Source organism: Salarias fasciatus, chromosome 10 (genome assembly GCF_902148845.1).
Source record: "Salarias fasciatus chromosome 10, fSalaFa1.1, whole genome shotgun sequence".
Lineage (NCBI taxonomy): Eukaryota > Metazoa > Chordata > Actinopteri > Blenniiformes > Blenniidae > Salarias > Salarias fasciatus.
In genome coordinates this window covers 20,718,465-20,744,643 of record NC_043754.1, presented here as the reverse complement: position 1 = coordinate 20,744,643, position 26,179 = coordinate 20,718,465, and the positions used below count along the sequence as shown (strand labels likewise).

The 26,179-nt window shown below is 43.5% G+C and overlaps 2 protein-coding genes across 3 annotated transcripts in view; one reads left to right on the top strand and one right to left on the bottom strand.

Moving 5' to 3' along the window:
- Window positions 1-220: 220 nt before the first annotated feature.
- Window positions 221-7,166, top strand: htr3a (5-hydroxytryptamine (serotonin) receptor 3A). The gene is made up of 9 exons (XM_030101020.1): window positions 221-349; window positions 1,262-1,425; window positions 1,990-2,034; window positions 2,379-2,488; window positions 2,591-2,760; window positions 3,440-3,600; window positions 3,692-3,902; window positions 4,702-4,938; window positions 6,351-7,166. Exons 1-9 carry the CDS (start codon window positions 280-282, stop codon window positions 6,659-6,661), a joined length of 1,479 nt encoding a protein of 492 aa, XP_029956880.1. The 5' UTR covers window positions 221-279; the 3' UTR covers window positions 6,662-7,166.
- An 11,772-nt stretch (window positions 7,167-18,938) lies between these two features.
- zbtb16a (zinc finger and BTB domain containing 16a) overlaps window positions 18,939-26,179 on the bottom strand; it is a 137,589-nt gene continuing 130,348 nt past the window's right edge. For both annotated transcript variants that reach the window (XM_030101048.1, XM_030101049.1), the window contains 2 exons: window positions 22,351-22,521; window positions 18,939-19,193 (listed from right to left, as the gene is read on the bottom strand). In XM_030101048.1, coding sequence (XP_029956908.1) covers window positions 18,964-19,193; window positions 22,351-22,521 — 401 coding nt within the window. In that variant the 3' untranslated portion in view covers window positions 18,939-18,963. The remainder of the gene's footprint in view (window positions 19,194-22,350; window positions 22,522-26,179) is intronic.

Genomic DNA, 26,179 nt, shown 5'->3' with positions numbered 1-26,179 from the left:
GTGACGCTGAGTTTTATTTATTCGCTGTGGATCTCAACGTTATATTTTCTTGATTGTGAATATTTTAGTGTGGTGGCTCAGTATTGATGTGTGAGGAGGAGGAGGAGGAGGAGGAGGAGGAGGAGGATGGGTGGTGTCAGACACTGATACCCCCTCATGAGCAGAGTGGCACTAACACGGTTTGGACAGCGGATGTGAGCGAAGCGATGCACACGGAGGACAGACATGGAGGACGGCGCCGTCCTCCAGAGTGACGGGAGACGCAGGTGAAGACGCACCATGAGGCGCTCGTCGGTCTGGGCCGCGCTGCTCTTCCTCCTGATTGACGGGGCGTCCAGAGCCTGCACAGGTACGATTCTCACTCCACTGCCCTTCGCCTGCTGACTTCAGTCTGTTCGCGTTCAGATTCTGTGGAAGGACGATGGAAAGTGTTTTTTTTTTCGGCTGTTTAGGGACGAACTTTAGAAAACTTGGATGTTTTAGTTTTGTGTGCAAAATTTGAAACAAATGAAGAAAATCAAGTCAGGAAGATAAAACACTTAAAAATATGCTTCTAGAAGGTGATCTGACTGATGAAGTTAGTATACAGTAAGTTCAACATTTAGCAAAAATTTAACAATAAAGAAAGATTTTTTTCTGAATAACTCAAGAAAGAAAGAAAGAAAAAGATGAAAATAATGATGAGAAAAAAGACAAAATATAAAGAAAGAAGAAGCTAGAAGGGCTTTATCAACTGCTCTTCTACATAAAAAAAACATTTTAACTGAAAGACTGTGGCTCATTCATGTTTTTAATCAAAGTTCTTGTTTGTGGAATTCAAATTATTAAATGATTTGACTTTGCAAAGTTTTGATGATTTCGCTCACATTGAAGGGGTTTTGCTCCGTTTTTAGTAAAACTGACCAAAGCAAATTTTAGTCATTAATGTATTTCAGTCAAATTTTCTTTAAGGGTTTTTGTTTTTAATCTACTGTTTCCCAGTAGAAATCAAGATTTTACATACACAACAAAGCATTTTGATTAAATGAATCAAGTTTAACATTTAACACAATCCTGATCCAACCCCTTTAAGTAACACACACACTTTTTTTTATTGAAAGCATAATATGTCTGCTTTTTATATATACAGCCTTTTACAAATGACCAACTACTCTGCCATTATTCACACACAGATGATCCTTAAATAACTCATCAATAAATATTAAAAGTTTCTGAAACATTCTAGCATTAACAAACTGGTGACTTTTCCATCTCGTTCCAGTGAGGAGGTCGGGCAGCAGCGCTGGAAGGTTTGCCAACGCCACGCTGGTTCGCCTGTCCGAGTTTCTGAGCGCGGGCTATAAGAAAGGCGTGAGGCCGGTGAAGGACTGGAGGACGTCCACCATCGTGGCCATCGACCTCATGGTTTACTCCATCCTCAACGTGGTGAGCTTCAGGCGTGTCATGAATGTATAAATGAATGAATGAAAGACATTGCCATGGGCCCAGTTTCTCTCCTCATAGTAAAACTCATGAAATCTGCTCCATTTGTTTAAGAAATGTAGCTTAAAAATGTCTCTAAATGGACATTTATTTCTTATTAAATGACTGTTAGAGGCACAACACACATGATCCAGTCAGACATTGAGACAATTTAATAGGTTTCTGGCAACAAAACTGATATTAGCTTAGTTTTATAATAGTTATACAATAATTGTATGATACCTTGCATATCATGTATTTGTCAATCTTGATTCATTATTGGATACTCGTATTTATAGCTTACATTACTGAGTGTACATGTTTTTGAACTGATTGTACATTAATGGACATGGTGTATTAAGTATTTTATATTGTGTATGTATCTGTTTTCTTAAAATCTTCTTTTATTATTGTTGTTGCATTGGGACAACAGGAGCATTTTGTCTAATCTAATTCTCCCTGACGCACCTTAAAATGGAAACTATAATCACATCTTTTGTTATTTTATCTCTGTACTTCCAATAAAAGGACGAGAAGAACCAGGTTTTGACGACGTATGTGTGGTACAGACAGGTAAGAAATGTATTTTGTTGAGTTTTTGTAGAAAACAATCTTTTTTCTTTTCTGTTTGTTTGGATTAGTTCAGAACCTTTTCAGTTTCTATGAATTCCCTCATAATTTGTAATCACATCAGTGTTCATTTACTTTAACAATACTGTTTTTGTAGTATTTCATTGGTTGATCATTGCACTAATACCGAATCTGCTTTTTAATGAGGCTATATCCTTATTAAATCACTAAATTTGCTTTAATTTCAATACTAGATGGGCATTTATTTCTCTTCAGAAACATTAAATTTTATAATTAAACGTTTTATTTTAGCTGCGGGTGCTTTGATAAACGTATTTTCATTCCAGTCATGGACAGATGAATTCCTGGTTTGGGACCCGGAAGACTTTGACGAAGTCAAACAAGTGTCTCTGCCCACGGCCAACGTGTGGGTCCCCGACATCCTCATCAACGAGTTGTGAGCCCCAACACTTCCACTCTGATTTTTCCCCCCCCTTTCTTCTTCCCGATTGGACACAATCGTTACCGCCGTCCCCTGTTCCGTCTCTCTGACCCGCAGCGTGGACGTGGGCAAGTCCCCGGACATCCCTTACGTCTATGTGACACATAATGGACTGGTGCGCAATTACAAGCCCATCCAGGTGGTCACGGCCTGCACCCTCAACATCTACAACTTCCCCTTCGACGTGCAAAAGTGCAGCCTCACCTTCCAGAGCTGGCTCCACACCAGTAAGACGCCCTCGCTCCATTAAACGTTCGACCGCGGGAGATTTCCAGCATTTATCTTATCTTACCTTTAACTTCTCAAAAATTCAATGCATTCACTTCGTGATCCAGTTGTTGGTGTTGGCTAATGCTTCACTCCTTTGCACAATATCAGGAAGGACTGACAATACAACACAGTTACTGTCAGATATTCACACTGATCTGCAATAAAGAATTCTAAATCAAGCTATAAAATTGTGGTTTACATACCGGGACGAAATGCAGACGTGCTCAGGTAGAACATGCAAACAACACAAAGGCCACTCTTATTCACCTTGATACAATATTCCAACCCGAATGCACGTTTTCCTTCTTTTTCTTTTAAATGGAGCACTGTGTAGAGAGTGAAATGTGTTTTCTCTCATATATCCACTGTAGGTGTGTCTGTTTTTTAAGAAAACGCCACTGAAGGTTCTTATCAATTACCTGCATGCTAAGTGCAGGAGAGATTTAAGAAGCTGAATGGAATCGATGTTGCCTTTAAAGCGGCGGCGATTGGAGAGCCGCTGTTGTGTCTGCTGCATCCATCAGCCCCCCCCGGCCCCCCGCTGAGACGTGTGCCTGCAGAGCGGAGCTGCAGCTGGAGGCTGACTTGTTGCCATGGCTGTTTCATGCCGACCCCGATATTGCGTTCGATTTGCAGTTGACGACATCAACATCACCCTGATACGGAGTCCCGAGGAGCTGCGGGAGGACAAGAGTGTGTTCATGAACCAGGGCGAGTGGGAGCTGCTCCACGTCCTCTCCAACTACAAGAACTTCAGCGTGGACTACAGCGACTACTACGCCGAGATGAAGTTCCACGTGAGTTCTGGGAGCTCGTGTTTGGCAGGTTGTTCCTTTGAAAATGTGAATTTACGCTCATTTAGAGACATACATTCATTTAAATGGCCAGGTGGTGATCCGGCGACGGCCGCTCTTCTACACCGTCAACCTGCTGCTGCCCAGCGTCTTCCTCATGGTGATGGACATCGTGGGCTTCTACCTGCCGCCGGACAGCGGGGAGAGGGTGTCCTTTAAGATCACCCTGCTGCTGGGCTACTCCGTCTTCCTCATCATCGTGTCGGACACGCTTCCCGCCACCGCCATCGGAACCCCGCTGATAGGTGGCTGGGCCTGTCTGAGACGATCAGCTCTGTGCAGTTAGGGCGTTTAAACAGTGTGACTCAGCTTTAAATTGATGTGGGAGGCTTAAAAAAACAAACAAAAAAACACCACTATGGGTCAATTATGAGATCAAGAGAGCACAGAAACAACCCGAGCAGCAAAAAAAAAAAAAAAGCCATGAAAAAGTAAAGTGTATATATTTATATAAAAGTAACTGACTGTTCTGATTCTGTCACTAAAACATTTCCATGCTTCCACTGACACAGAGGCTCTCTAAAGACTTCAACTCAAAACTAAAATATTCATTTTATCCTATAGTTTATTAAACACAGTGAATATTTTTTAATATATTTTAGGTTTAATACACAAAAGTTTAACCTGTTCAGCATTATTATTATTTATAAAAATGTATTTCAATGCATACGCATTCCAGACTAACAGAAACATTTCCTACTTATTTATTTTAAAACCACAATGATCAGAGCTACTATTTTTTATGTGTTTGAAAACTTTAGATTTACAAGTTCCACGTGCAGAAATCAACATTTTTAAGCATTTTGGTTTAGTTTTTTGGATTGTTTATGGGCTTACCTGTGCAGGTACTGATTTGTAGCTTTGAATAAAACCATTATGAGACATTTAAGAGCAAGAATCTTCAGAAATGAGCAATAAATAAATAAATAAATAAATAAATAAATAAATAATAGGGGGAATTGTTATATTAATGTCCCAGACGCAATCAAAACATCTTTATAAATCTTGATGGGAAGTAACGCAGGGCGTCTCTCTGTCCCCCAGGCGTCTACTTCGTGGTCTGCATGGCTCTTCTGGTCATCAGCCTCACCGAGACCGTGCTGATCGTCCGTCTGGTGCACAAGCAGGACCTGCAGCCCCCCGTGCCCCCCTGGGTCAAGTACCTGGTCCTGGAGAGGGCCCCGGTCCTCTTCTGCATCCACAAGAAGCACCGGCTGTGCTCCCGGCTGTCCTCCCAGGCCTCCGACCTGGAGCGCTACAAGGACGGCAGCTACGGGACGGGTGAGGCGAGGACACACTCCTCCACAAAACAAGTATCATCTGCAAACATTCTCATCGGTCACCCAAACCAACCATTTCCTCAGGATTACAAAGTAAAGTCCTGATTTCAAAATAAAACATCTGATATTTTAAGTATACTGTATATTGTAATCTTTACTCTTTGTGTGTGTTTTCTGTTTTTCCTTCCATGCTTTTATGATTTCTTTCCGTGTTGTTTTGCTCTTTGAATAAATGTGAAGCAAATTAAATTCTCCAAAAAAATTTGATTCGATCACATTTGGCAGCAGAATAACACGGAAAATTTGAAAACTCGCAGTTTTAGAAGTAAAAAAAATATAAGTTCATTATGAAACATGGCTATATTCATTAGAAACAACCATAAATTCGTTTATAACACACAATTAGAAATCCTTCCCAAAGTGTTTCTCCTCAGATTATTGTGAGGAAAAGTTGTTTTTCCTTAAAATACTGGATTTTTATTGCCTTTAGTGTGTTTTCACAAAACCAACTACTAAATGTGGTTTGGATGTTAATACCATTTCACCAGAAGTGGGGTTCCTCACTTTCTCTGAGCTCTTGTCAGTGATAATAGTGATAATTCTGCTGATATGTTTACTCTCTCTTAAACAGGACAGAATAGGAACAATATTCACTTTGATCAAAACATTGCAATCACTGGCTCTTTTTTTTTTAAATAACTTATTGTGTGTTGCCTTCTTTAGTCTATCATGTTATACTGAATCAAATTAATTCTATATTCACAGAAATTAAACTAAAATGGTTATTTTTCAGCTGATTTTAAACTGCTCTGTGTCCACCATATGTAATTGGCAAAATTATTCATTTCTAATACTGATCAAAAATGTAGTAAATAATTCAATTCAGTTTTTTTTACATTTTGAAAAGATGTTATTCATCTCTGAACATGAGAATTAAAACAATAATAATGTTAAGAAACATTCCCATTTCAAAATTACACTAGCTAAGAGAACAGTTGTGGCATCCCAAAAATAAAATGAAATAAGTTAAAAGGAATTAATGAAAAGAAGAGAATCAGTACAGTAATGTGTCATACCTGCTCTTCCTGCAGCTCTCTGTAAAGTTTTACACACAAGGCCTGATTTGCAACGACTCCAATCATTTATACCGAATTCACATCTTTTGTTTTCATCATTTATTTCGTCTTTGTGAATTTGAGCCGCTTCCTTTCTTGTTGCTGTTGTTGCTTCTGAAACTTTTTTCCATTCTACTTCAGGTCTATTTTTTTTATGCCATCTTAAAGTCTGAGGCCTGTTTTGTCAGAGTAATAGTTGAATTTATTTGGCTTTTTCTTTGTACTTCATTCTTTGGAAGTTCTCTGAAGCGGTCCATCCATCCTCCATACACACAGTGATGCTGGTCTCTCCCTGCAGCTCAGTGCGGCCTCCACCACACCTGCGAGCTGGGCCGCCGGCTCAGCCAGCACGACCGGGAGGGGGGGCTGCTGGGCCTGCACCTGCCCCCGCCCAGGGACGCCGCCCCGCCCGTGATGGACAGCATCCTGCAGGAGGTGACGGCCATCCGCTCCTTCCTGGAGAAGAGGGACCGGTGCCGGGAGGTGGCCAAGGAGTGGCTGCAGGTGGGCTACGTGCTGGACGTGCTGCTGTTCAGGGTCTACCTGGTGGCCGTGGTGGCCTACAGCATCACTCTGGGAACCCTGTGGTCGGTCTGGCAGGTGGCCTGAGTTTTTCGCCGCCGTGCATGCAAACTAACCCGAGCAGAAGAATTCTGAACGTCTGAGTCAGTGGCTGCATGTTCAGGGAGGCATTCAGGTGTTCCCACAGGGCTCCGGTGGTGCAGGGTTGCTGCGTTTGCACATTAGAAGGCTAAAACACCAGTTTGTTTCCTGTCAGAGAAGTCTGAAGGCAACGTGAGGGAGCCCAGAGGGGTCGGAAAATCTCATCATGAGAAGAGAAGACAAAAAATAAGACTGGAAGTAGATTTTAGACAAAGGTTGAGAGTAAATATAGAAGACAGACTGTAGTCATGAATGCAAGAATAAAGCTGAGGATGTTCAATCAGACGAAAACCTGTATTAGAAGATCAAATGAAGGATATTCTAACTCTAAAGATTTGCTGAAACATTAAATCTCTACGTATGTAGAAAAAAAACTGTACATAAATCAATAGAAAATGTAAATTAATACTACACTCCCTGTATTACATGAAGTGTTTTGCTTTGTGTTACATACCGTGTGTGTGTCGTCTTCTTTTCTTTGTGTGTACAGATGTGTAACCTGCTTCAATGAGAAGCTCTTTAACAACAATATCCACATATAACTAATTATAAGAAAAGTCACAGATACTCAATTTTTAACCTTCATAATCTTGCTATTTAATGAAAAACAACGAGTGCCATACATTTCTCATTAAAAGTAATTACTTCATTATTAGATGAGCAAAGAAACAGTCAAGCTGTGTTCAGTGTGAAGTTTCCTTTCAGCATTTATTGTAGTGGTGGATGTAATAACATAAAACTGGATAAGTAAAAATGTTTCAAAACTGTTGCTGTATTTGTCTTCTTGTATTATTATTAATTTTTTTTTGTCTTTCTTTTGAGACAAATAGCTTTTTGCCTCCATTTGACTGCAACACTTGTGGTTTAGCGTCTGCGTCTCCTTCAACAACGGTTTGAAAAGGTCACGGAGGAGGAAAGAGGACCAATTTGGAGCAGAATTTATCCACCAAAAGGTCCATCATCAGTCAACTGGAACGGTAACAGCTCAGCCACTGAAAGAAATCCACTATATATGAAGCAGCAAGCATAAATAAGCATCAATCTGGGACAGGATGGGATAAAAAAAAAACCCAAAATAAGCTAAAAAAAAAAAAGTGTCAACTTGTGAATTCTTTGAGATAAATTCCATTTTATTCATTCATATCTATTTTCTACACTATTTCGTCTGATTTCGGGTCACTGTGAGCTGGAGGTGGAACAGAAACTCTTGATTTCTGGATGCAACAAACAGTTTTCAGTACTGACTGCGTTGAGCTGCAGTTCCCCGCTCTGACCAGTGGATGGCACCATGTCCAACCACATCATCCTCCCTCCAAAAGTATGAAGTTAGAGACTTGGAGCCAGGTGCCTCACTTCTCCCTTCTTCCCTTTGTGAAAGTGCAACAGGTGCAGGTCACATCTGGCCAGGTGTGTCGGGTCCTCGCGAGCCGTGTGTGTTTGTCGAGCTGCCTCTTGGACAGGGGGCAGAGTAAAGGTTAATTAAATCACTTAATGGGACTTATCAATCAGATGGGCCGCGATACTGTAGGTTGTTGTGCAAGATGAACGCAGAATGTAAATGAGATCGATGACGCTTTGAACTGCACGCAGACACACACACACACACACACACACACACACACGCAAATTAAATGATCCCTGTAAACTAGTCTGTCACTGCTCACCAGTCCTGCCACCTTCTGTACTTTGACCTCTATTCCCTCTCACCAGTGGGTTTCAAAGTGAGGGGCGGGTCTCCTGAAGGGGGCGCCAGAGAGCCTCAGAAGAAAAAAGAAATCAGGGGGTCAGGGGGATGCTTTTTCCAGGACTCATTTGATCTTTTTGAGAATAAATCATCATGAAATATTAAACGAAAGTCATTACAAAGTGAAAGATTTCAGCAAAAGTTACTGATTGGTAATAGAAAAAAACAAAGCTCCGTGTGTGTGTTTGTGTGTGTTTGTGTGTGTGTGTGGGGTCATCTCCTCGCCACACACTTTGAAAATCCCTCCTCTTAAATATAAACCTTGTGACACTCCGTGGTGTGTGTTGAGACGCTGATTCCCTGTCGGACTGACCTGCAGGAGGAGTTTCTGGAGCCGCTGGCGTCTGGAGTCAACCAAGAATCCTAAATATGTGACGTCTTCCTCCTGACTAAAGTTCAAGCCCCTTTAACACCACCTAAATCCTCTTCTTGAGAGAACATTGGCTGCAATGTTTGAGGTTTAGAAATAACTTCTTCTAATCTACCTTGTTTTCTGGAGGCCTTAACCCTGTTCATGATCATTCTGTATCTTAATGTTCACTCATTTTCTGCAAAATCATCAACATCCTGAGTCTCTGCTTGCTCTGCTGTATATTCAGTGTTTAACTTTTACTTTCCCCATCCGCCACCGTAAAAACTTGGACGCTCTGGGTTCATCACAGCCTGAATGAATTAAACTAATTCCAAAGCCTCCAAATTAAAGCGCGTCGGCGTCGCGGCCCTGTCGAGACATTCGCGGGTCAGAGATCAGTGGTGAAATCTCATGCGGCAGCACAAAGGGCCCGCTCTGTTCATATTACAATCCTAACAAACCGTCCGCCGCCCCCTCCCGGCCCTTCCTTCCTAATTCCCCCCAAAAATAAGATCAAAGTCACACCAAAGCAGCAAGTCCAACAAAACCATCCGCAATGAGTTTCCCCCCCTCTCATTTCCTGTTTTTGTTTTCTCTTCAAACCTCAAAAAAAAAAAAAAAAAAAAAAAAGAAGAGAAAAGAAAAGAAAAAAGAAAGTCCATGAAAAATAACCGCAGAGCTGCGAGTGCTGTTCGGGGTGTAATACTTTGGAGTGCTCTGCATAAGTAAACAGGGAAAGTGGGGAGCCGCCTCATTAGCTTCCAACGTGGAGACGAGATCATGTGTGGCAGCGAGAGGAAATGAGCAAACACACGGGCTTTATTGGGACATATTGGGACACATTTGATGTGATATTTATTTGGTGGTCGCAGACAAGGCCTGATCCCCGTCTGGCTTTATTGGGGATGAAATGACTGCGACCACACAGAGAGGACGGTGAATATTTAGCGCCCGGAGAAGCCCAGGCTGCTGCGCGTCGTCCCACATTATCTGGTTTCCTCCACAGCATGCGCAGCACAGTCCTCTCGCTGGTGTCACACACCTCGTCGTTAGTGCATTTAACAGTCGCTCGTGGCAATTAAAGGACAGTTAAAGAAGGGGCAGCGCCTTTAGTTTTAGTTTTTTTTCTCTCTTTCTTATCCTGACTCACAGTGGTGAGTGCAACATCGGCGGCGAGGTTTAAATTTTAAAGCTTGTCCTAAGGATTGTGTTACAAGAGAGATCATTAAATCACAAAACAAAAGAGCTCTCCCCTCCTGGGGATTGTGAATGTTCTCAGTAAAACTTCTAAAATAAATCCATTACACTTAAGTCCGTGTTTTTTTCTTCTTTGTTTTTTTTGAACGGTTCATACTCCTGGAGGACTTGTGGATGAAAATATTATTTTTAAAAAAAATGCAAGAGCGTGTCTCCACATGAGAGATGCAGCACTAATCAGCACAAACAAGGAAATGCTTTTATTATCTTTAAAGCGAGCGATCAGGCAGTATTTCACAATTTAGATTTTAAATAAAAATCTTTACATAAAATAAAGTTGTATCATTCAAAACTCTGCAAAGTACCAGTGTCTTGCAAAAAATGATTAATTTTCTGAAAAAATGATGCTCTGTAATTGTTTTTGGTAACACTTTACTTGAAGCCTTGAACCCCAACACATTATAAGTACATTATAGAACTGTATAACTATAGTTATAAATACTCATAAATGATCACGATGCTTTATAACATCAGGCCCTAACCCTAACCCTAACCCTGTGCTGTAGTGGGTTATAAAGCATTATGATCATTTATGAGTGTTTAAAACTACTTCTAATGTGTTACACCAGGTGCTTCAAGTAAAGTGTCACCAATAGCAGCAATTCACTTCTTTCCATCATGTGAAAAGTAAAATATGTCAACCTTGAAGATTCAAACAGGAACTGCAGCCTCGCCGTAGCAGGTTCCACGTCAAATGTGTGAATCAAAGATAGATATATGAGAAGTTGGACTTGGTTAAGACGAGTTCAGTTTTTAGTTTTCAGTTTGACTGAGCCCAGATACACACAACAGGAAGTGTTAAACTGCTGAGAAACACAAACACAAAACAGGAGATGAACACGAGCAACAACCTGCTAAAGTCAGTCTGTCAGCGTTTACTGAGCGGCCTTCGGTGTGTGTGTGTGTGTGTGTGTGTGGCCTTGCATCCACTCTAATGGCAATCAAGTGAGTGTGACATTACACGTGCACACGAGCCCTGCATATCTAATGATTGCGTTTATGACCTCCGCGGCACAGGAGAGGCAGAGCCGACGAGCGGCGGCCAGGCTTGAAGTGCTGCGGTAGTTACCGCCGGCACATCATGACTGAGAAATGGCGAGCATCCAGCTGGTGAGCGCGAAGCCAGACAGCCAAATGCGCCTCGGCTCCGAGCGCCTCGCCGCTGAAAACGTGCGGCAGATTGTGGAGAGAACGGGCGATGGCATCCAGTCAGCCGCTTCGAAACGGCTCCGGCGATAATTCAGAGGACTACAGGTGGGTGGTATTGCTTTGACGAGGGTGTTTTCTTCCCTGCAGACACCATACCACTCACAATATAATAGAATCTGCAAAGAGGGGCACGCAAACTGGATTACATAAAATGAGCTCGCATAAGTGCTGTGAAAGGCTTTCCGCCCGGTTTAAATGTGAGAGAGGTTAATGGATTTCACATTATGGAGGCAATATACATTAGAACTATTGATCCACAGTGGCTCGTTTCAGGAAAGTCAAATATTTGAACTCACTTTATGATGAATTTGTGTGTTTATTCATTTGTTCCTTTGATTTCCTGTTTCCCTTTTGATCAGATCTTCATTCTGCCGTCATTTCAGGACAGCATCCATGGTGAAAAGAGTTTGGGCAGCAGGCATGGATCATGCTACAAGAGCATAATAACAGTTTTAGGAACCCTAATAACTAAGAATGCTGCACAAAGCATTAAAAATGATGCTCGAGCAGAGAAGACAGATCTTTTGTGATGTAGTTAACTCATAAAATGACACATCGGAGGATAAACAAGCCTTCATGCAACTGTCATTGATCATATTTGGGATATCACGGAGTTTTAAGCTCAGAAAAGTAACATTTCAATCCAACTTTAGTTGTTTTTTAGGCTTTATTAACACAGTTTGATCGGCCGTAACGTGACAGCTGGAGTGAATAACACTGATTATCTCTTCACCATGTCACCTGTCGATGGTGGGATACACCGAGCGGCAAGTGGAAATTTAGTCTTCAGAATTGATGTGTTGGGAGCAAGAAAAGACTTTGAGGAAGACTGTGACGGCCAGAAGGGTGGGATGGAAAACCTCCACTGCTGTGGCTGTTGTGGGGTCTTGGTGTTTGGCAGTGATCAGTATCAAGGAAACATTCACACGTTGAGAGAAAGCGAGTTACTGGAGCTAAAAACTGCTGCATTAGTGACTTTTTTAAAAATTTTTCCTGATGGAAATGTATTAGAATGTTTTTGTGTTGCTCTACCTTTAATGTGTTAGAGCTTAAATCCTCTCCCCGACGCCCTGATAAGAGCTGAAAATGAGAACCCACAGACTTCTTGCTCGCCCACCATGGCAGGAACTCAGGCCGAGACGGGGGATCAACAGCGGGACTGAAGGACGACCCGATCAGCCGTCTGAGCCTCAGCCGCCCCGGGCCGAAAGAGAGCCGTTTACCACACTGTCAATCCAATACTAACAGTTTATGTTATTTATGATATTTCAGCTGGCTGGCAGTCTGAAACCTGTCCGTCACCCCGGCCAGACCACCAGTCCGTCGCAAAGCGAACGACGCACAATACGCAGGGAAGAACATGCAAACTCCACGTCTCAAGAGCTTATTCAAGCATTTATGTAAAATGCATTTTGCTATGTTTAAAATTTAGTTTCCCAACAGCAATTGATGTTGCACTTATTAGACAATAGGTTTAAAATATTCTATAAAGAGTCCTGCAGCAAAATTATTTTTTGATCCTATTTTGATCCGTTCAAACTCATCGAATACACTGTGGGCCCGAAAGACGGCTAAGACAAACAAGATAAAGTCCAATTTTTATTATTTTTTTTTCCTACTGCAGATTGAAAGGATACATCATGATTTGATTTTTATCATGAGACTCATAAATAAAATTACAAAAAAAAAAAAAAAAAATCCACTGCAAAAACAATCTACCGTTAGGAGGATGTAAAAATAAAAAGAGGAAGAAATATTCTTCATATTTTTTTCACTATCAAAGGCACAACATTGACTTTATTGACAACATGGAGAAGAGAACCTGCAGCATTAAATCTTTTATTTTTCCTTTTTATTTTTTTTTCACACTCCATCAGAGAACACTGAAATGTTACAAAGAGATGTGTCTGATTCTACATGGAAAGAAACAAACGAAACAAAAACCAAAAAAAAAAAAAAAAGAACAACCTCTATATCAACAGACGGTGGCTATAGATTGGTGGCACAGCTCAACAGGAAACATACCGCCACGAGAAAAAAAAAAAATAAAATAGCACGTTGTCGCTGGAAAAGACAAAGGACCTTTGCAAAGCTCTAATGCAAATTTAAAAAAAAAACAAAAACAAAACAAAACAACAAACGACAACAATAATAGAACAAAAAAAACAAACAAAAAAATAAAGAAAAATAAAAAATTATAATTGGGCACCTTCTAAGATTAGGCTAAGATTAGGTGCTGAGGTAGACAAAAACTATAACAATTCAAATCATAATAAAAACACTATTTTCTTAATACAGAGCAACTTGACTGGCACTTGTGCTGTCACGACAATGGAGGAGAGAAAGTAGCACAGACAAGCCAGGAAAAGACAGAGAGAGAGAGAGAAAAGCTTCGTTACATAAAAAGCTTCGTTATGCTTGGTCCGACAGGGCAATTGGTCCTCAGTGCTAAGATAAAAAAATACAATGTCTTGGTGCTTTGTTACTCAAACAATTTTAGTCTAGACCTCGATGGCACATGCATTGCAACACTGCATGAAAATGGCTACTTTGTTCTAGAAACACCACACCAAAACACAGAGTGCCAGCTCCAGGGATGCCATGATTCCTCTCGGACGAATTCAACATCCCCCTTTCATAAATGCATTTGTAGGAAGAAGAAGAAGGAAAAAAAGAAGAGAAGTTCTTTAAGAAAACTGAAAAGAAGCAGTAGGGAAACACCCCTGTGCCAACCTACCCTTCAATTTTTTTTTTTTTTTTTTTTAGGTTTCCCAACAGCAAGCCTGTTGCTGACAAACTAAAAAACAAAAAACAAAAACAAAGGAGATCCATCCAGTTTCAATTTCAGTTTAAAGTCTAAATTTCATCTAATTTTTCCCACAAGCTTCTCATGTGGCTGAGTAAATGCTTTCGTTAGCCAATTGCGGAGTTCGGCCTTAGAAAAATAAGTGAAAAATGCAGAATCCCAGTAGCTATTTCAATAGCACTAAGGGTTTATTGCAATTCTTGAAAAAAAAAAAAAAAAAAAAGAAACCCTGCTCTGTTCAGGATTTGTAAGAAAAAAAAAAAAAAAATCAGGTCATTTTTGAGCGTCATGACATCCCTAGGGTGCTGGAGACACCACTTTTATTTTCTTCTGAAAATACAGAAACTAAGCAGATATAGATGGATATTTTTGTTGAACAATTTCCATTTTAGGCACAAAGATAGTACAGAAACATCGGAGGAACACTGAGGGAAGAACTATATCGATGCCAATGTATATATATATATATATTTTTTTTCCAACAGAAGAAAAAAAAGTGGCATAGAATATCATTTTATCTTGTATCTGATCTGATTAGTGCATTTTTCCACAAATACACACGCACATACACACGTAAACGCACACGCGCACACACTCTTTCACCCACACAAAAAAGTAGAAAACATTCAGAGGACGATGATAGGAACAACGTGACTGCACAGGTCTTGCATTGTGGTGTTCAGACTGAACCGTGGGTCTTTATTATTATTATTATTATCATTATTACTATTATTATAGTGGGTGGATATTTTTGTATGAGGGTGAAAAAAAGCCTCCCTCAGCTCACAGTGTTTGAGAATAAAATGGCAAGACACCATGGGACATGCCATCCCTTCTTCTTTTTTTTTTTTTTTTCAAGTACAAAAACAAAAATAAAGAAACAAATATGCTGACAGTCAAGTTTGATTGAGAAATTGTGAATGACGAGTACTAATCGGTAGGTTTGGCAGCGCCCCTCTGCCGCCCAGTATTTTAACACCTTTTTTTTTTTTTTTTAAATCTCTTTTTCTAAACTTTGTCACATACACACACACACACACACACACACACACACACACACACACACACACACTCGTAAAATTTCTGTGGCGGATAGATTTAGTCCTTCACCTACAATGCAATTGACATCCAGAAAAAGCAACACTTATTATTACAATATGTTCACGCACGTGTTTTTTTGTCCAACAATATCAAAGAGGGAGCAAGGCCAAAAATGATTCACACCCAGATAAAGAAACAAATGAACAACAACAAAAAAAAAAACAAAAAAGTTAAAGGAAAGAAATACAAATATTTGTGCCCTGCTGTAACCCTCCACAAATGGAAAAAGGACCGACACTGAATACAAAAATATCACAATTTTTATATATCAAATTGCCTCTGTTGGCTCTTGTTCAGGAATACACCCATTTCTCAGCAGAGCTCTTCTTCTGAGAGAATCTATTTTTAACCTCGTGGTTTTTCCTGGTTTTTTTTTTTTTTTTGTTTTTTTTTTTGTTTTTTTTGTTTTGCTTGTTTGTTGTTTTGTTTGATTACCACTTGCAGTTCCAATTGTCCGACGCTTTCTGCATTACTGCAAACATGATGACCTGTCCGGGGCGGTTCGGCATTTTGTGGCGAACCTTATACTGGGGTTTTTCTGTTTGTTTTTGTTGTTTTTTTTTTAATTTCTTCTCTTGCTTTTTCACATTATAAAACTACAATTCTATTCACATATTTTCAAGTTTAATTTCTTGTTTTTAAACCCTCTTCAAAAAGCAATGGTACTTCCTCTTTATCCACCGTATCCCTCTTACTCATCACTTAAGGCTTCAAAATTGCTTCTTTTTTTTTTTTTTTTTTTCTCTGCTCTTCTGTGGTTGTAGGTGCAGGGGGAGACAATAAGAGGAGAGAAAACATCCAATTGCACGACTTTTCTCATCCTGCCAACCTCTGTTTCATATCTCTTACCCTTGTATTTACATTTTTGCTTAAAAACAATCACAAATCAACGTTTCGAAGAAAAAAAAAAAAATAAGCATGAGATGACGTAGCAATGATGAAATAAAATGCAAAACACAAACACACGGGGAAAAAAAAATGTGCTTTTGCCAAGAAACAAAATAAAACAAAAGAACAACTTAGAGGTAGCTTTTATAACATGACCAAACCTTTCCGGCTCTTTAACAAGCAGGGTTAATAATACCAAGTTTGGTAACAAGTAATGCACAAAGAAATACACAACGTTAGAAGAAAAAAATAAACAAAACAACCCAACAAATCTCTTCACCGTGGCACTTAATTTTCTTTTTCTGCGTACACATTGCATCGTCTTCCTTGCAATGCATCTTTGCGGCATACACTTGTGAACACACACACACACACACACACACACACACACGTACACACACACACACACACACAAAGAAACAAAAGGGAAAAATTAAAATACACAAGCAAACATGAGGTCACAAAAAAAACCAACAAAAAAACGAGGTAATTCAAGTACGATGCGTTGAGATCAAACTCAAGGTCAACAACAACAACGGGACACGAGAGAGACGAAGTGCAGGGACAAAACCACAGAAAGAGTTGATTTATTCTGTCGTCTTATTGGTCGCCCCCCCCCCTGAGCTGCAGGGCTGTGTCTTGTCCGATCAGTGATTCCCCCCCGCTTGGTTTCCCCCCCTCCCCCCTCTTCACCGGCCATTTTGGATATGTGATCTCCCAGATAAGGCTGCGACACGCAGCGCTGTTCCTTAAAGCCTGCAGGTTCGACCACAGGATCTGGTCAACGCTGCCTTTCAGGGCCGTCGGGAAATGACAGAAATTGGCTTTTTTTTTTGTTTGTTTGTTTCTTTTTTCAGTTTGGGGTCCTTTCACAGCTTTCAGGTGGGTTTCAGGGTGTTGAAATTGATCTGAATTGCCGGTGGGTGACAGGCGGACTAAATCAGAGATGCTCCTTCACAGCAAACACACAGACTGATAATCCTGCATGTAAATCGCCGCCTGTTGGTAATTTGAAGTCACCAGTGAACATGCACTTCTTTGGATTGTGGGAGAACGTGCAAACTCCACACAGGACCCCCCCTGATTGAGCACAACCTCCTGCAACATGTGAGCTACTGTTAGTTTGGACGTTGACGATCTTAATTTTTAAACTCTCCTGGAAAAGTCGGCGACTTCTGAGAGTTTCGAGCTACGGGGATTCCCGACGTTGACCGACAGGCAGCACGAACCTGCTGATGTTTGTATTCTGACACAGCCTTGAATGAACCCGGCTTGCAGGCTTTCACATTCATGTTTTTTTTTTTTTTTTTGACACCAATATAACAGTCTTCAAAACTTCCACGCCTTCGCCGAGCGCGAAGGCGTGTGCAGCTAAGGCATTCCCAGCACTTCTTCAACATTCACTACTGAGCAGTCAAAGTCACAGGACTCCCACGGACAGCAACCGCTTCAACAACGCCCCCCTCCCGCCCATCCCGCCCCGCCCCGCCCCGCCCAGACATCCCACCCCCTCCCAAACGCCCCGCTCCTTCGCTGTGGTGAACGGATGGGTCTGATGTGGTCAGTGTGTGTTTTTGCGAGTCAGTTTGCGTTAGTGTGAGATAGTGATCGTCATCCGGTTAAATGCACACAGATAAAGAGCGGTCCGGTTTAATGCTGCGGTACTGTAAAAAAAAAAAAAAAAAAAAAAGAGAGTTATGTTATGAGTTAATGGAACAAAAAAAAAGAGAGAGAGAGAAAACAAACCCTTGCCCACATCAAACAGAGACTGTTGTCGTGATTTGTTTAACCTGTGCAACAAAGCCGAGATAAACTATGATGCGGAGCTGATAATACGGTGGTGGAGGGGGGGGGGGGGACAAAAGTGACTGTCAGGCTGGACCGCCGTGACTCGTGTCCTCCTCCAGCCCCTCATCCGACGGAGACGCAGAACCAGGAAGACGACTGGGAGAACTGGGGAGGCTCCCGACCAGAAGCAGCGTGAGCGGATCCCTCCTGAACGGTTTGCAGTATTCCAACGCAGCCGCCGGTCCAGTCCGACCGGCTTCCTCTACTGCATAAAGCCTGCGGATTCTCAGGGGCTATCGCGCTGCCGCCGCTCGGATCTGAGGGATTTCGTGTGTGGACAGGTGGATTCTGTGCTCACTGCTCGGGGGGGAGAAGTGACAAAATGCATACCTCTGCAATGTGCAACTGAAAGAGACCAAGAGAAACTCGTCCACCCTCTGGAGCATCCGTTTCTTAGATGTGTATATTACATATGGAAATATGTCCATGTACTTGGAGAAACATAAACTGCGGACTGGAACCGATGCTCATGCTCGTAGGTTCTCCTTAATGAGCGCTGGCTGTAAACGAAACGCCGGGATGAAACGAACGCCGTCAAACCAAACCGAGAGACGGGCTCCTGTGCGGACGGGTGTGCAGATTCAGATAGCCCTTGAGAATCTGTGTCTGTCACCACGGCGGCGGCAGCATCCGAAGCGTCACTTCCGCGCGGCGCGTTAGCCTCACGGCGCCGCGTTAAATGACCAGAAACGAAACAACGCGCGCGGTTGCAGATGTAGTGAATGACCCGGTGAGTCCGAACAATGGCGGAGAGTCTCTCTCTCCTTGTCCATACCTTCCTCTTCTGAGCTTTCCCCACCCCCCCACCCCACCGTCACCACCCTTTCACCCAGTTGCCATCGCAGCCTTTGCATGACAAGAAAAAAAAAAAAAAAAAATAGAAAACAAACCCTCTTGCTTTCCAGTCTCTTGTCGTTGACATTCCTCAGTTGTCAACACCCATATCGCCTATCCGCTCTCTTACATTCCCCTCACCTCTCATCACACCCACCCCCATCCCAGCCCCGCCCTCTCTCTCTCTCTCTTCACCCGCTTTCCTGCTCTCAGACGTAGCAGAGGTACAAGTAGGTCTTCTCTATGCGCCAGTCTGGGGGGATGTCTTCCGGCTTGTGGCCTTTCATGTGCTTCTGCATGGCTGACAGGCTGGGGCAGTACTCCAGGCAGATGGTGCATTGGTAGGGCGAGGCGCCATTGTGGGTGCGCAGGTGCTTGATCATGGCCGAGTAGTCCCTGGATCGCTGGTGGCACAGCTTGCACTCGAATGGCTTCTCACCTGGGGGACGACAGGGCGGGGACGGAGACAACAACAGAGTGAGCCGCGGCGTTTCTCGGCAGGAGCGTCACCGCCCGGAAACAGCAGCGTTTGGTGCAGAAATGAAATTAAAAAAAAAAGATTAAAGTTGCCATATAGATCACAATATTTTAAAGAAAAACATTACATTAATTTGTTTGTGGCAAATATATGAAATCAGTTATTGAAAACTCCATTTGACAGACTAACTCGGGCTCTTTAAACGCTGGTTTCAGGTTTTCGGTATTTACTTTTTTTTCTCCTTGAACTTCTCAAACCGCAGTGTAATTAAATAGAGGAGGAACGGTGTCAGCGTGAAGCGTTTTAACACAGCGCCAACGTCTGTCCCAAAATCCAAAGGGAGGTTTAGAGTGCCTCGGTCAGCTGGGAGGCCTCTGCCGATTTCACACAGAACGGCCCATAAAAGGAACGACACAAGGGGAACATCGCTAAAACCGCGTCCGACGTGACGGGAAACACAAGCAGCGCGACAGGTCGGAAACGAGGCAAAAAAAAAAAAAAAGTGTTCATACAGCATGTGAATGAAACTGTTGTTTCATGTTAAATTGATTTATCTTTTTTAACCGCCTCAGAGTTTGCTTTAAACTTGTATAACTGCAGGCATTTTTTTTTTTTTTTTGCACCTTTTTGCTGATTTTACCAGTTAAGTCGACGACATCTTCACTGCTGATCAGACAAACTACTCACAGGCCAAACTGCAGCCTCGATGTCGTGGCCACGGTTCAAACACCGTCAGCCCGCTGAAGTTTCTGGTGTTTTAATGACAACTGGAAGGTGCGCACACACAATTCGTGACAAGTCAAAACCCAAAAGACAAAATCCCGGCAGTTTCCTGCGCAGCAGAAAAAGACAGAGACCGACTCTTTCAAGTCGCTCCGGCTGCCTTCTGTAAATTGGTGCGGCTGAAAGGAGAGAGATGAAGAAAAGCAAACCGCAGAGCAGTTTGTTCACCTCTGAGGTCCGTCGTCGACACGCAGGATGGCGGATCGGGGGATGGAAAGCCTCTAAATATCATTGGTGCACTGAAAAGGCAGCAGTGTATTTTGGGATTTTTACTCAATAAGTTGCACAATGCTAGAAACCTGTAAGCTAATCAATCAAATGTGCAACTATCATATACAGGAGGGGAAATCTTTAAAATTATAGCTTGATTGTTAATGAAAGACGTCGCCGCATCATGTATTGATTGTCACATCCAGGTCTAAAAATGCAAGTTTTAGTAAAAGATTTCACTACTTTTATAGCGTTTTTTGATTTCTTGCTTGAAAATACAGTAAGACACATCTTTCCTGCATGATTAGATATTACCACACTGCAAGAATAAGATTAAGCTTCAATATAGTGATATAAAAGAGCCACTCACTAAACTTAAAAGACAAAGGAGTTAAAACTCTCAGTCCATTCTTATCTGCTGATCTACAGCATATCATAAAAAACACACCGGAGTCTTCTTGAAAGTGTCGTGAATCGAAGCCTCCTCGCTGCCACATCAAGGGGGCACATTTCAATTCAGCGACGGCGGCCGTCCTGAACGTGCTAATGATTTGACTGATGGCAGGGAATAATCCACCGGCGCTCCAGCCGGCAGACGCAAATTAGACATGTAAATGCTGACCTTTACCAATGGCATTTGAAATGAGCTGTCGGAAGTGATCTGGCCCCGCCGCTCGCCGTCACCTTTCAGCGGCTGGCAGAGGAAACGGGCACCGCCGTCGTTTCTCTCAAAGCCCCGGTTAACCTTGACCTCCAGCGGCTGCCGGGGTCGCGGTGCCGGTTTTCGCCAATAAGCGCTTACGCGGGGGTCGCCGGCCGGCGTGTGTTTTCTCTCGCAACAGTGCGGACACCTGCAAGACGCTGATATTGATAACCGGACTGTAAACAGGACTGCCTCAAATAACCAGCTAATAATGAATTGCAAATGGGGCCCGGGTATTGATCTGGCATTGGCATTTGGGATGTGTGAAGAGAGGCGGTTGAGGTGTGTGTGTGTGTGTGTGGGTTGGGGGTTAGGTTGCCAATGTCGATGATTCATCAAGCAGCTCCCTTTTGTGCGAGGTGGCCTTTGACTGTGAGCTTGTCACTTGCTCTTGTTATCTGCTGTTGCTCCCCGGCTTAACGCAGGGCCCCCCCTCCCCCGCACAAAAGGGGAGAAGGCTGGACGGGGGGGGGAGCCAATTATTGGACAGGCTGCCTTGATAGTGTGGCTTAACAGCTGGCTTATTGAATGGGAGATGGGAGCGTGCTGCTGCTGCTGTGCACGTGTGTGTGTGTGTGTCAAGAGAAAAAGCGATGGTGAGGAGGCATAAAGCCCTGGCCGAGCGCCCGTCCCGGGGAGCGTCCGTGGTATCCTCACTCACTCTGGTAAGCATGCACTGGTTCTCCAGGGCACCCAGCTTATCACTGTGTCAACATCTTTATGGGGCTCTAAATATACCGGGATCAATACAGAGTCTTCTGAGACGTTCATCTACTGTATCACAGCAACAGAGATATTCATCTGGTCCGGGCTGCGCCCCGCAACTCCGGTTTCCTGCAGCGGCGTCCTCTGACAGGCTCCGCATCCTGCACCAGAGTGCTTCCACACGCCTCATCTCAGCGCCGCCAGAGTGTCCGCAACGCCCAGAAATAGAACTTGACTGATGCTGCATGTTTCCATTAATATTTAACAATTTACAAGAAAGTTATACAAAAAAAAAAAAACACCCGGCGTTTTGAAGACGGATGCATTAATTTTCTGTCTGATGAAAAGATCAAGTAAGGGTGCTGTTAGAATTAAAGGTGTTGATATTTTAATATCCTGAAACACTCAACAGCCGTCCAGTTTCCCCAAAGGTGACGGTGATTCAGGGGATCAAAGAAGATGAACAATATCTATTGATCTCAGTCAAAAACCACAACAGAGCGGCGTCTCCTCAGCTGCTGCCTGTTCAGAGCGCAGCAGGTCAACGACACCTTCCATCCTGGACTCTGTTTAGTCAGATGCCTTTCCAGCTGCGAGCGGGACTCAAACCCAGGTCCCCCTGAGCTCAAGGTCAAGATTTAACCCAACGCTGCAGCACAGCTGAAACGTCCCCCCTCCACCCCCTCCACCCGGCCGGACCCGCTGCGGCGCCGGTACCTGTGTGCACGCGGTAGTGGGTTTCCAGCTGGTGCTTGAGGCTGAACTTCTTCCCACAGCCGTTACATTCATAGGGCTTCTCCCCGGTGTGGATGCGCTTGTGGCCCTTCAGTGTGCTCTCATCCCGGAAGCAGCTCCCGCAGAACTCGCACTCGAACGGATGGTCCCCTGCTGCAAAGCGGAAAAACAAAGAAAGAATATTGATTTAACAAAAAAGAAAGAAAAGAAATGAGCTGTGGTGAAGTGTAATAGTTTGCATGGCATGCCGATGCAACGCCAAACGAATGGCGCACATTACAGAGCGATGCGTCTGATTATTTTTTTGTGTCGGGCAGCGCGCAGTGTGAGAACAACACACATTATGTCTTAATGGATGCACACTTAAAGGCTTTAATACAAGCAGACAAATATAAGCCATCTTTTGTCTTGCTCCACAAATCACCCGCGTCGCTGTTTTGCTTTGTGTAAAGCCTTAAATAATTGTAGCCTGTCATGGCTGTTTACCGGCCATGAGATGTATTATTGACCATGCAGTCCCAGTGTCACAATGCGCTAATGGATAACCTGAGTGATGGGCGAAAACTAGAATAATGAGCCGAGATTGTCATCACAAAATTTATTACCCTCGCAGAATTGTTTTTTTTTTTCTTTTTTTTTTTTTTTTTAAAGCCATGAAATCCAAGTACACTATTTTCTCCGTTTCTTCTGAGGTTAACAAGATAGCTGCTTTATGAAGCCTGTCAAAAAGAGTTGAGGCGGCAGCTTCATCGCGCCTTATCTGTCGGGAGAGGAGTTTCTACAGTCGCAAGAGTGACCTGCTAAATGTTCAGGATTCGTGCTTTACAGATGCGGCCGTGTTTCAGTCGTCAGTATGTTCGCCACATCCGGGAGTCGCACAGGTTTCATTATATTGTAGAATACTGTTGAACAAACGGCATTATAATACTTTAATGAAGAGCGTGGAGGTTACGTACAGGTGGAGGTTTCCCATCTTCTCTTCCCTCGAGTCCACAAATTTGTCTTTTATTAAAGTTTCCATCTCCATCACAGGTCTGCTCTTGACTGTGGAAAGTGTCTATTTATATATTTTTTTTTCAAACCCCCAAACTTGTGCATATCTAATTTCATCGACTGAAAGCCTTTCCTCCTGTGATCTTTAGTGCCTCCTCAAGGCCAGAACCCCAGGTTGGCTGAGACTATTCTAAATGAACACAGTTTACTTGTAAGGCCTCTCCCACAGGCCACTTTTACACAGCGAAAATCTCCAAATAGAAACTTAAAAGGATTCAAACACTTCTATTCAGACGCAGCACTCTGAGGCCAGCAGGGCACTGCAAATGAAAGTGTTGCCTTTGGCTTCGGCTGATGTAATTTTGCAGTTTGAGGAGTGGAAAATGTCATCACAACCTTGATCACTGCTATGTGAAAAATTTCCAAAATCATACCCCCCCCCCCAAAAAAAAACACACATTGTTGAACAATTTAGTTTCTTGAAGTGTTTGAGTCATGGTCAAATCGCGACCGCTTAAAGTGGAAATTACAAGTTTAGACAAACGCACGTCAAGCCTCCAGATACCTCGATCCTCGCCGGCTGCCTGTATCCACGCCTCCCCTGTCTAACCCTCTGGCGGCGGCTGACCGCTTCCTTCTTTGCGTTTACGGAGAATCACATCCGGTGTCGTTCGGACGCGGTGTACAGTGCGCGTGCCTTCAGAAATGAGAAACGATAAAGGGGCGCGGCGGGACGCCGCGGCACCGGGTTCCCACAGGGCGGCTGTAATGGATATTCAGATGTCAACGATCAGGGATATTATGATTTGCCGGAGCCTCTCACCGGCAGTCCAGGGTCTAATTGTATTCCTGTGTTTGATGAGGGGCTGCTTCTTGCGTCATTTGCTCGCCCCCCCTCTCTCTCTCCCGCCACTGTTACACTCTCCAGCCAAGTAATGTTGTGGATATTTATTAATGTATTTCACTCCAGCGCTGCAGGTTTAAGTCACCATCAATGACCTATGCCTTTCATTATCTGCCTGTCCAAGCAGCAACGTGCCGGGGAATAAATTGCATTTCTCGTTATGTGCCGCCGCCGCTGCCCCGCTGCTAAGAGACGATTTCACTTCCATCCTGCATATTTTATTTAGGAGTTCATGTATGTACATGCAGTGTCTGTGCATGTGGCTGATTTATTTAGGCGGGGAGGCAAAAGAAGCGCGTTGACGCGTGGATTTTTTTTTTTGGAGGAGCGTGCAATACTTTTACGAGGGGCGGCGTTGCCGGCGCCTTGTGATGTTGGACGCGTTCCCATTTGAAAAGCGAAGGACGGGGATGGAGGGGCGAGACGGAGGGAAGGATAAAGCCGAGACGGGGATGGAGCAGGGGATGTGGGTGTATATGGCGGCGGCGGTGGGGGCTGGGTAAAAATCAATAAAAGTGACAGTCTTTATTTGTCTGCATGAAGTTATCAGTGGCTCCCGCTGTAAGACATTGTGCTCTTTCTAGCGTTTCAACCACAGCAGAGATCACAATCCATCACGGCGCTCGGTGGGCTCGCGCGACGCCGCAAGAATAATAATTGAGCTCGGATTCACCTGCCTTTAATTAGGGCCTGCGATCAGACCGGCGAGTGGGATGCTAATACTCAGAGGAGGCCTATGGAGGGTTATTTACGCTTAATGTCCTGTTGCTGTGCGAACGTCTGATCATCAAAAACTATGGGGTGATGGGAGAGAGGAGTTCTGTGTCTTTGTGTTGGAAAATACATCAAACAACACAGATGTCTTACAATCAATCTTGCAGCTATTGTGTTAAATTTAGTCCTCCTGGATCTCAGATTCTATATTTAATGAAGTTGTTACACTCTCAAAACAATCTTTTTTCATTACTGATACCATCATTCTGTCATATTAGGTTATCCTGAACAAATATTATATATCCTGAAACATTTCATTTTGCTAAACTGAAGCAGCAGCCATGACTGCTTGTTCTGTACAATATACAAGCACGGAACACACAGACTTTAAATTTCTCAATGGGAAAGAAAAGATCCATATAAATACGATACAAGGCCGTCTGTTATCGGCCGAGGCAGAGATAAACAGAGCGGTGGAAACACATTCCAGCTGCAGTCCAACTCCTGCATCCGGCGTCTGGCCCAGGGACGCGCGCCATGCCTGCTATCTCCCGCTGCCACTCGGGGACGCCAAAGTGCAAAGTTGCGCCGGCGAGCTTTAAATAAATCAGACACAACTCTATAATCACATTGTGAGGATGTAAAGGGGCAGACAGGACTTCATTTTGTCGGGATATTCTCACGGGGCCTTCAGAATAATGGGGACATGTCCTCTGTCCATCCCAAATCTGCTACAATTACTTCACCCCTCCCTCCCCCTTTCCCTCCTCCATCCTCGCTTCCTTCGATTCCTCGCTCTTGTTTCTCCGTCTCTGGCGGGGAAACGCCACAGATGAGGACCCGGCACAGTGAGGTGGAACCGCAGCCTGGTGACTGAACCCAAGGGTGCCCCCGAGCAGCGCCACCTGCGTCTCCTGACCCCCCCCATCGCCTCCCCCCGACAACCCAAAGGCCCGCCGAGGGCGCCTGTGCCCACGGGCACGCGGGGCATGTTCATTATATACGGTAAGAGGCTGTAAATCACCGGGCTCTATCAATGCCAGGACCAGAACTGGCTCATTCTCTCTCTCTCTCTCTCTGAATTCAATTCACTCCTCTCTCTCTCGCTCCCTCTCTCCCTGGCTGTAGCGCTATCAAATACAGCTGCGAACACAAAACACCCTGCCACAGCAGACAGCAAATTGGCTCAGAGTTTAAAAA

Excerpts from the sequence above, each read along its gene's own strand:
- htr3a (XM_030101020.1), top strand. The coding sequence starts at position 280 with ATGAGGCGCTCGTCGGTCTGGGCCGCGCTGCTCTTCCTCCTGATTGAC. Across the intron at positions 350-1,261 it reads GGCGTCCAGAGCCTGCACAG|TGAGGAGGTCGGGCAGCAGC; the intron begins GTACGATTCTCA and ends ATCTCGTTCCAG. Across the intron at positions 2,761-3,439 it reads CCAGAGCTGGCTCCACACCA|TTGACGACATCAACATCACC; the intron begins GTAAGACGCCCT and ends TTCGATTTGCAG.